The 12143-nt window shown below is 33.5% G+C and overlaps 1 protein-coding gene across 3 annotated transcripts; it reads left to right on the top strand.

Annotated features, from left to right (window-relative positions):
- The first annotated feature begins 2223 nt into the window (after window positions 1-2223).
- LOC307163732 (patr class I histocompatibility antigen, A-5 alpha chain-like) lies at window positions 2224-9452 on the top strand. 3 transcript variants are annotated; one of them, XM_079879952.1, is made up of 4 exons: window positions 2224-2436; window positions 4440-4676; window positions 4760-5023; window positions 5357-9452. In XM_079879952.1, exons 1-4 carry the CDS (start codon window positions 2361-2363, stop codon window positions 5581-5583), a joined length of 804 nt encoding a protein of 267 aa, XP_079736078.1. In that variant the 5' UTR covers window positions 2224-2360; the 3' UTR covers window positions 5584-9452. The 3 variants fall into 3 exon arrangements, 2 of the variants coding, with proteins under 2 accessions (XP_079736078.1, XP_079736077.1); XR_013822126.1 differs by lacking the exon at window positions 2224-2436 and having other exon boundaries at window positions 4311-4676; window positions 5357-6233; window positions 6278-9452; XM_079879951.1 differs by lacking the exon at window positions 2224-2436 and having other exon boundaries at window positions 4311-4676.
- The last annotated feature ends 2691 nt before the right edge of the window (window positions 9453-12143 follow it).

Genomic DNA, 12143 nt, shown 5'->3' with positions numbered 1-12143 from the left:
TAAGAGTTATTAATATACTGTAACTGTAAGAGTTATTAATATACTGTAACTGTAAGAGTTATTAAGATACTGTAACTGTACGAGTTATTAATCTACTGTAACTGTAAGAGTTATTAATCTACTGTAACTGAAAGCCTTATTAATCTACTGTAACTAAGAGTTATTAATCTACTGTAACTGTAAGAGTTATTGATCTACTGTAACTGTAAGAGTTATTAATCTACTGTAACTGAAAGCCTTATTAATCTACTGTAACTGTAAGAGTTATTAATATACTGTAACTGTACGAGTTATTAATCTACTGTAACTGTAAGAGTTATTAATATACTGTAATGTCTTTTTTTATTGTATTGTTTGTAACATTTACTTTATTATGCTGATGCATCTGTAACATTCATAATACATTGATTATGAATTGTGCCAAAAATGTTTGTTAATGTTATAAAACAATTCTAAAATATTAATTGAATACAATGTATTAAGTGCATCTGAAAGAAAGGGTTATGGGGACACCTACAGGCGATTAGGGTAAACTATGAAGTCGGCCATTTTCTCCTCAGTTTCATGCAAGCTGTTGAAGAGAATGGTAGGTGGAAAATCTCTCTCTGGCCAAATGTTCTGAGATGCAATGTTTGTATGATATTACGTTTTCTGTGTTCAGGGAAAAGACTGAGCTCTTAATTATAAAAAAATAAAATAAAAATGGTTTATTGCTTGTTAAACTGGTGAAAAAAGTTTCATGCAAGCTGTTGAGGAGAATGTTATGTGACCAGATGAGCTGTATTTCACGTCTGTTTGATGTCATTTCATATGTTCTCAGTAAACGTGATGATTGAGCTCAGCATACGTCTTCGTGTGGTCCTTTCTGGAAGGGTCGAAAGAAAGAACTAGAGGGGGTTACACATCATGATTAGGTTATAAGATGAGTGTGAGTGTGAGTGTTTATGTACTGGATATGGTGAAATATGATGCTTATGAAGATCTTCATATCAGACATTTCTCTCAGATCATATAGAAAACCATGTTAGATAGAATAAAGAATATATAATATGTAATAACTGTAGGTTTTGAGACTATGATGCCCAGAAATGCTGTCTATGTAATTCAGTGTGTTCACTTCATGCATTTAACTGTCACAGCTTTAATAGTGTTTGTGCATCTTTGACTATCTGGAGATGAAATATTAATCTTGCTGTATTTGACAATCTCAGGTGAAGCTGTTTAATAAACTACTGTAAAAATATCGTCTGATGACTTTTACACACGTGTCTTTAGCAGAGACTGATATTGATTCATTTACATTTAGATTTCATTCAATTCAACTGTTAAAGAGTTGAAGGATCTAATTCTTCGGCACACCATACAAGTTCAGCGATCAGCAACATTTATTAAATAAAAAATATATTTTTTTAATTGTTTAATTTGTTTAAAAACTATAAATGAAGTCATATAACGTATTGATTATTTGTGAGGTGAAAGTGTTTGTATTTTTATAGACCACATCCACACTGAAGCTGAATATCTGACTCGCTGCTTCTAAGTGCTTTAAATCAACATGAAATAAATTTTGACTATTTTTCAACTTTTTAAACTCTTAATTCATGATCCTAAATTAATTATATTTCAATCACATGGAATATTTAGAGAAACTTCACCATCCACACAATAGTGATGATAAAACTAAATCAAAAAGTGAAAATAACAGAAATGTATCACTCGTTTGCATTTGTGTCACATGACGGAGGCCCGCCTGACGAGGTCGACTCTGATTGGATGAGACTCGAGAAGAGGCGTGACCAGTTCTGTGTGGATGTTTTTTTTTTGTTTTTTTTTTACAATTTGTGCAAATTTCAATAATAATTTAATTCAATTTCAGTCTACTCATAAATTTGTCAAATGACTTAAGAAGACCTTATGGCACAGAATCCATTAGGACTATTTTATGGAGTAAGATTTATTTATTAATTTACTTATTGATCGATTGTCCTGTTTGGACCGTATTATAATGTTTTGTTGTATATGTTAACAGTTAAAACTGTGAAAACTGTGTTTTAAGGTAGTTTTATACAGTTAGTACTGTTTAAACAACGAATTAAAATTATTTTTACGGCTGGACTTTTCCTCAACACGTGATGTCAGGAGTGAAAACGAAAGTGTGATTCCTCCAGCAGCCAGTGAGGGGCGACAGTGAACTGATACACCTGACGCTCAATACAACCCGGAAGAGACGAGATAAACATTCTTTTTTTTTTTTTTTTTTTTTTTTTTACGAGATAAACATTCACTTCAGTGTTTAATCTGTTCAAGACGCTTGTCTGAAATATAATGGACGAGAATGGTTGATTGACTCTACTTTTTAAATGTTCTGTACAGACATAAGAATGTTTTGGCTTATTTTTGTATTGTTTCTCTCTTTATTTAGCGATGGGCTGCAAGGTAAGAACACGGTTTATTAGTTTCAGTAGACTAGATACGACTTACAAATTACAGTCACTTACAAACATACTATGAGTAGTAAGAGAAAAAATGTCCAGGGTGCTCAAGGAGTTAAAAAAAGGGTATTTTGAAGGTGCTCTTTGGGGTCGGGAATTCAGTAGAAAGTAGTAGAAGGAAATCCAAGGCACTCTTCTTTGGAAAATTATAAAAAGCCTTTATTAAACTGGCTATTTCATGGTAGAAAATTTAAAAGACATTGGGAAAAAACCAACCCACGCGTAGCGGCACAAACAGCCTTCTTCAGGGTATGTTTTCCAATCAAACAATTTACTCTTTCATAGATGCTAATTAGAAACACCTGAATGACAAATTACATGCACATACAGAGAATGTCCACAAATAGAAATAAAATAAAATATAATAAAAAAAAATATATATATAAATAAAAATAATAATAAATACATACACATATGTACACCTACATATACATACACACACATATGAAAAAAAAATAATAATAATAAAAAAAAATATATATATAATAAAAAAATAATATATATATATATATATATATATATATATATATATATATATATAAATAAAAATAATAATAAATACATACACATATGTACACCTACATATACATACACACACATATGAAAAAAATATATATATATAATAAAAAAAATATATATATATATATAAATAAAAATAATAATAAATACATACACATATGTACACCTACATATACATACACACACATATGAAAAAAAAAAACAAAAAAAAAAAAGACCTATACACAAAAGGCATATCACAAAAAGGGGCTGAAATCTATTTCTTCATTCAAACCAGGGTATACTGTGGCCTGTAACTCATATATATAGAAAGTTTCTCTCTGTAGTAGTAATTTTAATCGGTCACCACCCCGAATGCTCTTTTTGATCGTTTCTAAACCCTCAACCATTAGGCCTTCTGGATTACTATTGTGCACATTTTGAAAATGTTTTGCCATAGGGTAATCTAAATTAGCTTTTCTAATGGCATTTTTATGCTCCGATACTCTGTCTTTGAGACGTCTCTTGGTCCGGCCTACATAAAAGCATCCACATTTGCATGATAACCTGTATACTACAAAAGTGGTGTTGCAATTAATGAATGTCTTTATGTTGTACCTCTTATCTGTCTTGAAATTACAGAATCCTTTACATTCTTTAATATTAGAACAATGGTTACAAGACCCACATTTGTAAGTCCCTTTTAATGGTCTGTTAAGCCAAGTGGTCTGTTTTTTGGCAGGAAGATGACTAGATACTAGCCTATCTCGTAGAGTTGGAGCCCTCTTGAAACTAATTTTGGGAGATGCAGAAAACACTTCTCTAAGAACAGGATCACTCTTAATAAGATTCCAATTTGAGTGTATAATCCTTTTTATGGGATTGGCTAAAGAGCTAGATTCTGTCACAAAATAGACCTGATTCTGTAAACTGGATCGTTTTGTCTTCTTCTGGAATAGCTCTGGTCTAGAAATACACTGGGCTTTCTTATAAGCATTTTGTACAATTTCAGTGTGATAGCCCCTTTCTAAAAATCGGTTGGACAGGATTTTAGCTTGCACTTCATATTCATTATCGGTATCACAAATTCGTCTAAGACGTTGGAACTGGCCAAAAGGTATATTGTTTTTTAGCCAATTTGGATGGAAACTATCTGCTTTCAACAGTTTGTGCCGCTACGCGTGGGTTGGTTTTTTCCCAATGTCTTTTAAATTTTCTACCATGAAATAGCCAGTTTAATAAAGGCTTTTTATAATTTTCCAAAGAAGAGTGCCTTGGATTTCCTTCTACTACTTTATACTATGAGTAGTAGTTTAAAATATAATGTAAAATAAAATACAGTTTTACAGTATACTTTATAGTTTAGTATGTTTTCAGGTTTTAAGTTAGTTTTATCCACCATTTGTCAATGTTTTCATAGCTTGTTTTTTTATACTGTATGTTCCTCAGAGAAACACTTCCTCCACTACAAGTTTACAGTCCTGACCAGATCAGACTCATTCCCAGAGTTCAGTGCTGTGTGTGTTTATGATGACAGACGGATCAAACACTTCAGTAATGAAGAACGAGTCTGGATTATGACTGATAAAGACTGGACTGAAGCTCCTGAAGATCCTCCTGAGTCTAGAGACTGGTTCATACATCAGATCAGGACTCTGTCAAACTGCACAGACTCACAGTGTTCTGGTGAGATTCATGCTTTACTCTTATTAATTATCAGACATTATATTTACTGTGAGTTTCTCATGAGTGTTGTTCTGTGATTGTAGATCATGTTCTTCAGAGAATAATTGGCTGTGAACTGGAGAAACTTCCTGATGGATCAGTGAATCTGACTGTCTTTGATGAATATGGATTTGATGGAGAAGATCTTATATCCTTTAATTATGACTCTATGCAGTGGATTGATAAAAACCCCAAAGCCAAAGAAACCAAAGAGAAATGGGATCGTCAAACTGGACGCAACCAGTTCCTGCAGTATTTCCTCAAGACCTGCAATGACTGGATCTCCACATTTCACAACACAAATAAGAGTAAGTTCTGATCAGATCAGTTTAATTAACTGTGTGTGTGTGTGTGTGTGTGTATGTATATATGTGTGTGTGTTTGTCTATATGAGTTTAAGATCCTTAAGGAAATGTTCTTGATGCAGCAGATCATGTTCATCTGGTCGACAGGAGTTGATGTTTATCAGTTAATGTTAAAACTTAAACAGAGAATTATAAATATACCCTTGTTGTTTCCCTTATGTAGAACACAAAAGATGAATTTATAATGATGAATTTTATTGATAAAATTAAGAATGTAATTTTTTTCACCACACAGAATCAGTTTCATCATGATTTTTATTCTTCTTTCTTCTCCAGGTTCTCCAGATGTTCATGTCTCCGCAAGGAAATCTCCTGATGATGAAAGTAAGCTGGTTCTGAGCTGTCTGGCCACTGGTTTCTACCCCAGAGATGTTCAGATGAACATTAGATTGAACAGAATTAATCTTGAGGATCAAACATCTTCTGGAATCAGACCAAATGCTGATGAAACCTTTCAGATGAGAATCAGTGTGAAGATCGACAGAAACTATGAAGGATCTTGATTTGATTAGCCTTTATTGTCTCTTTTTCTTTTTTTCTTTTATTTCATTTTCACATCAAAAACATTAAAAAAACCAAACAAACAAACAAAAACAAAAACAAGAAAAAAAAAAAACAGTGTTATACATTTCACAAAAAGAATGTGATGGACAATTGCCGAAAAACCCTCAAGGGGCTTAATTAGTGGCAATCTCCATAGAAACAATTATATTTAACAAATTAAAAACATATTGTAATACAATTTAAAATTGGATTTAAAGCACAAACCCATATGGAAAATTCAAACAACTTAGTAACAATAATTTTACTCTCTGTTTAAACTGTTCTTTAGAAACCTCAACAAATGATGGGGGGAGACTATTCCATACCTTTGACCCTCTGTATAATATACTAAACTGTGTTTGAGTCGTACAAGAGTAGGGAGGCCTAATAAGACGACTACTACGAGTCGGATACTGATGAAATTCATTATTAAAAATAAAAATATTACAAAAATGCTGGGGAAATAACTTTTTTATAGAGCTATAAACGAATAAAGCAATTTGAAGCTGATTCACTTGGTAAACACTAAGAATACTTGCCTGAGCAAACAGTGATTGGGAGGAGTGTCTACGATTTACACAAAATATTATTCTTAAAGCTCGCTTCTGAAGTCGAAAAATAGATTCTAGTTTAGTTGGGTGGGTACTAGCCCAGGCAACATTACAGTAATTGATATATGGATACAACATTGAATAATACAACATAATTGCAACTTTTTTGTTAATCAAGTGCCGGATTTTTCCTAATATACCGACCACTTTGGCTATTTTTGTACTTATGGCACTAATTTGAGGTTTCCAAGATAAAGAGTCATCTAGTATAACACCGAGGAAACGAGCAGATCTAACATTGTTAATGGAGATATTATCAATTTGAATTTTCATTGAAAATTTAAATGTGCCAGACTTAATACCAAACAATATATAACTTGTTTTTTTTATGTTAAGTGACAATTTGTTGGACTTGAACCAAGTAGATAACTTGTCAAGTTCTTCATTAACTACTTTTATTAAAATTTCTGGAATTTTTATGAGAATAAAATACACTTGTATCATCTGCAAATAAAATTTTAGAAAGTTTATCTGAGACATTAGGGAGGTCATTAACATATAATAGAAATAACAAAGGACCCAAGATGGAACCCTGTGGTAAGCCGCACTGAAGGGGAAGGAAAGGGGATTCTGTCCCATTATAGTTAACAGATTGATATCGGTCTGAAAGATAACTGGTGAACCAGAGTAGTGACTTGTTTTGTATACCATAATGTGAAAGTTTTTTTAACAGGATGGAATGGTCAACGGTATCAAATGCTTTTGAAAGATCCAGAAAAATACCTATAGTTTTTTCATTTCTATCTTTTGCTTTATATATCTCAGTCAAAAAATGGACGAGTGCCATGTAAGTGGAATGTTGTTTCCTAAAACCATACTGGTGTGCATATAAAATATTATTTTTGTCCAGATGTTTAATTAATCTTGTGTAAACAAGTTTTTCAAGAACTTTGGACAGGGCTGGTAACACAGAAATTGGTCTATAATTGTTAAAAATAGCATGGTCATCTTCTTTATAAACTGGTGTAATTTTTGCTATTTTCAACTCTACAGGTACAATTCCTTGGTCTAGGGAAAGATTATAAATATAAAGTAATGGTTTAATGATATCAGGATAAATTGCTTTTAATATTTTACTGTCAATCATATCATGTCCGGGTGAACAGTCTTTTAAATTAATAATTATATCTCTGATCTCATCCTCGGTAACAAAAGTAAAGTTAAAATCCTCAGACACTGGAAAATTCATGTATTCTAGTGGTCCAAAATGACTAGGTGGAATTTTAGAAGCTAACGTTGGACCTACATCAGAAAAAAAGGCATTAAATCTTTTGGCAATTTGTTGCGGATCTGAAACAATAGAATCGTCAATCTTAAATTCATTTGGTAACTGCTTTTTAGAATGTGTTTTATTAAGAATACAATTAATGGTTCTCCACAAAGAAGATGCATTATTTTCATTTTCGACTAATTTCCTATTATAATAATGGGTTTTTGCTCCTCTTATGACATGATTTAATCTGTTTCTGTATTTTTTGAATTGCAACAGATGAAATGGAGTAGGACAAAGAATGTATTTTTTATATAATTTATTTTTGATTTTCAGGGACTTTATGATAACTAGAGTTATCCACGGTTTGGACAATTTGCGCTTCAGAGGCACTGATTGGAGTGGAAAACATGAGTTGTAAACCTGAGTAAAAATTTTTATAAACAATGAAAAGGCCTTCTGAGTATCTACTTTTTGATAGATTTCACTCCATGATATTTGCCTTACAGCGTGTCTGAAATTTATCAAATTTCTATCACAAAAAATTCGTCTATATTTAACGTTTTGTAAAGGGGGGCAATTTTCCGTCTCATCAACAGTGATCAAAAATATGGGACAGTGATCAGCCACATCAATGCACAAGACACCGGATTTCATAGTCTTATTATACACATTAGTAAAAATATTATCTATACGAGTTGCTGAGGTATTAGTCACTCTGGTGGGAACTGAAATCATAGGATTAAAGCTATAAGAATACATAGTATCAGTAAATTCTTTAATTAACATATTTCCCTGGCTATTTTCAATATTAATGTTAAAGTCACCCATTATGTAACAATTTTTCCTTTCATTAGAAATGATATCCAGTACATTTGAGATGTCTGTAATAAATGCAGAGAGGTCACAATTAGGTGGTCTATAGATACATAAAATTATTGCTAATTTAGTTTCTACTGCTACTACTTCCGAAGAAGAATTAAAAAGCTTTTCAAAGTCACATCTTTCTTTATAATGTAGACTAGAATTGATAAACAGAGAAACCCCTCCACCCACCCTTCCCTCTCTACATCTAAAAATATGTTTGTAATCTTCTAAATGAAAATTCCCAGCTATTTTGTCAGTCAGCCATGTTTCAGTAAGCCCTATCACATTAAAGGTATAATTTAAATTTTCAAGGCAAGTGGATAAACCCTCAAAGTTTTTAGACAAACTACGAACATTAATATGAAGGAAAGAAAGATCATTTCCAGTACTAAGAGAATTTATCAAAGTTTTAAAAGTACTTTCACAATAGTATTCAGAGGTGCCAAAATAATTCTGTTGTAGTTGGAGAATATTGTTTCGGTCTGGATCAGGAGAAATCATCATGCATGTGGACTAGATCAAAATAAATCGTCATGCATGTACATAGGAGGAATTATTTGAACTTCACTGGTAGTTGCCATCTGATGTTATTGACGGGGTTTAACTATGAGCCGATCATAGCTAATAACAGCAAAGTTTCCCCTCTCTCTGGCCTCCTTCATAGCTGGAAACAGTTCGGCCCTCTTCTTCATAATGCGATCAGAAAAATCTTCATTAACATAGACACCAGTGTTTTTGAGATGAGCTTTCGCCTTTGTGAGAATAAGTTCTTTGTCCTTGTAGCGTAGAAATTTTACAACAATTGGTCTTGGTTTTGTGGTTATTTGCTGTTTCAAGTTTCCAATACGATGAGCTCTTTCAATTTCAATACATTTCGGATCAATTTTAAGCTTGTCATTAAAAAATTCCCTCACCTTCTTCTCAGAGTCTGGCCACGATTCAAATGCGTTATCCTGGGTTAAGCCATCAATTATCAGATTATTTCTGCGACTCTGATTATCAAGGGAATCAATTTTTAAGGCAAGATCGTTCACTTCAGAGTTAGTGCACAGTGAGGACAGTTGCTGCAATTGAGATTCAAATGAATCCGCCTTCTTCTCTATTGCCCTAAGAACGTCAATTTGAGCTTGAGAGAACTGAAGGCTGGAGAAATTCATCTTGGGCATTCGGGACAACAGATGCAGCACAACATACATAACACATAACATGATTTACTACACATAACATGAATTACTACACATAATTATCACCTTAAAAAAAAACATGAACACATCCCACCTTCCTAGCACCTTCTGCTAACGCATACTGTAATCACTAGCCTCTATACCTAATTACAGCTTGCACACACCCTATTTGTTTTTATTCAATATTTTAATAGAGAGTGGCACAAAGGAAAATTTAAACCTATTCAGTTTACAGGTCGGTACCCTGTACCTTCTGCCTGAGGGCATCAACTCATACTCACTGTAGAGAACATGATTCGGATCATTAATAATTTTAAAACTCTGTTTTCTCACCGCCAGTAGTATTAACATATACCATGTGTCACTTTTGGGTTAATATTTGATTGATTTATGACCCCTTGTCACTCATGATTGACAGGGAATCCGTGTGTCAAAAACAGGGTCTCTGATTTACAGTGCCAAGCTGGCTGGTCATTTGTTGAATCCTGGGTATCTGGCTCCTTCCAGTCTGTTGGGGGGTAAACTGTTGCTGATTGTATTTTCCTTTGATTGTTGGGGGTGAAATTCACCCAAGCAAGTATTACGCAATGTTGACACCCTGAGTGTCAAAATCTTTGCTGTTTGATCAATAGGGTAGCCTATATGTTAACTGAGTCAAAATATTTGAGTCAAGACATTCAGGATTATCATTACACCTACACCACACTGGTTATATTCATTAAAATAATATGTCTGGAGATGTTTTAAGAACAACTGTGTGTGTGTGTGTGTGTGTGTGTGTGTGTGTGTGTGTGTGTGTGTGTGTGTGTGTGTGTGTGTGTGTGTGTGTGTGTGTGAGAGCACCTCAGTAGGATCAGTAGTACCTGAACTATAGGTTTATGTTAATGCCTAAGACAAAGAATCAGACACATTCATCAAGCCAAAGAGTCCTATACCCACACACCCCATACTATATTCTTCTCAATAAGAAAAGGTGTTGTTGTTTTTTTCTAGAACATCTGTATCTATTTCCTGACGCCAATAGGATCAGTGTTAAAAAGACAAAGAATCAAAACATTTATCTAACTCACAGTTGAAGGTGTTTACGAGTGGAACTGGCGGGGGAAGAGTGCATCCTAAATGGGTTTGTTAATGGTTTTACGACAGTTGCTTAGGCTAGATGTTTAAAGAATGACACTTCATCAAAAGGTTTCTGGTGATTCTCTGGACTCGCACACAAAAACATATTTTTAGTGTATATAAATTTGTTTGTTACTTTTGTTATTGTAGTATTTTTTTTTTACAGAAAATGTTTTAGTTTTTAACCCAACCCATAGTGTGTGTGTGTGTGTGGACATGTTTTTCTACACCGGTGGGGACTTAAACCTGAATGCACACAGACTCATGGGGACTCGTGTCACCGTGGGGACCTAAATTGAGGTCCCCATGGGTACAAAAGCTTATAAATCATACAGAATTAGTTTTTTTGAAAATGTAAAAATGCAGAATGTCTCCTGTGATGGGTAGGTTTAGGGGCAGGGGCAGTGTAAGGGGATAGAATGTACAGTTTGTACAGTATAAAAACCATTACGTCTATGGAGAGTCCTCACAAAGATAGTGCACCAGACGTGTGTGTGTGTGTGTGTGTGTGTGTGTGTGTGTGTGTGTGTGTGTGTGTGTGTGTGTGTGTTGCAAAACAACTTACAGATTTTTTACTTCAAAATTCTGAGTAAAATAAGAAGCATAGGGGTTTTAAACATTCAAACATTTATACATTTGTTTGCCACAAAAAGCAATGAAAGTTGTCTCTTGTCTTTAAATAAAAACTTTTACTTTATTTTATTTTTTAAAACAGACTGGTGACCAGCATCTTTTATTAGAACTGTAGCCGAACCGTGTCCTCACATGAGTAAAACACAATTTTCACTAAGAAAACTTTTTAAATGTATGACTGAACCTTTTTTGTTCTTTTGACAAACCTACATTTCAAATTATACCTGAGGTGTGTAACAACCACAAGGGATACATGTTGATTCCATGTTTCAGTGTACAGTGCAAACATGCAATACTCAAGAAATCTAATCTTAGGGTAAATCTTTGTGTGGCCAGAACACAAAACTTTGTGTTAAGTGATCCAGACAAAGCTTCATGCTAGAAAATATCATGGAAGTCCCTAGCACTTCAATATCCAGCACAAATTAAAGAGATGAGCTTAGGATGTTTTTACTATTACCATCTTCTATGACCCCCAAAAACAAGTGATATCAAGGTTCTATGGTTCTATTAAAGCGACATAATATATAGTTAGATATTTGTGTGTGTGTGTGTGTGTGTGTGTGTGTGTGTTTGTGTATGTGTGTGTGTGTGTGTGTATGTGTGTGTGAATAGTAGTGCTAAACTCTTTGTGTGTATTTTTACACGCCAACATATTTTGTCAGGGGTATGTCACACCGCTGTGATGCAAAGTTTCACACTCGTGAATAACTTACGAACATAATCTTTATACAGGAGTTACTGTATGTGTGTCCGAAACACCTGTAAAATTCAAAAGACCAAATCAGTAAGAAAAGAGGACTCAGCATACATTGAAAAGTAACATTTATAATAAATACACAAAATCCATTTGAGAGCAATTGTGAAAGTTTGTAAATTTTGTTTTGTAAGTGATG

This window comes from Squalius cephalus (assembly GCF_949319135.1).
Source record: "Squalius cephalus genome assembly, chromosome: 8".
NCBI classification, from domain to species: Eukaryota; Metazoa; Chordata; class Actinopteri; order Cypriniformes; family Leuciscidae; genus Squalius; species Squalius cephalus.
The sequence above is the reverse complement of the archived record's forward strand: the minus strand, read 5'-3'. Positions and strand labels throughout refer to the sequence as shown.

Bases quoted from the DNA above. Each gene is read 5' to 3' on its own strand.
- LOC307163732 (XM_079879951.1), top strand. From the start codon at position 4,358: ATGTTTTCAGGTTTTAAGTTAGTTTTATCCACCATTTGTCAATGTTTT. The intron at 4,677-4,759 runs GTGAGATTCATG...CTGTGATTGTAG, and splicing joins CACAGACTCACAGTGTTCTG to ATCATGTTCTTCAGAGAATA. The intron at 5,024-5,356 runs GTAAGTTCTGAT...TTTCTTCTCCAG, and splicing joins ATTTCACAACACAAATAAGA to GTTCTCCAGATGTTCATGTC.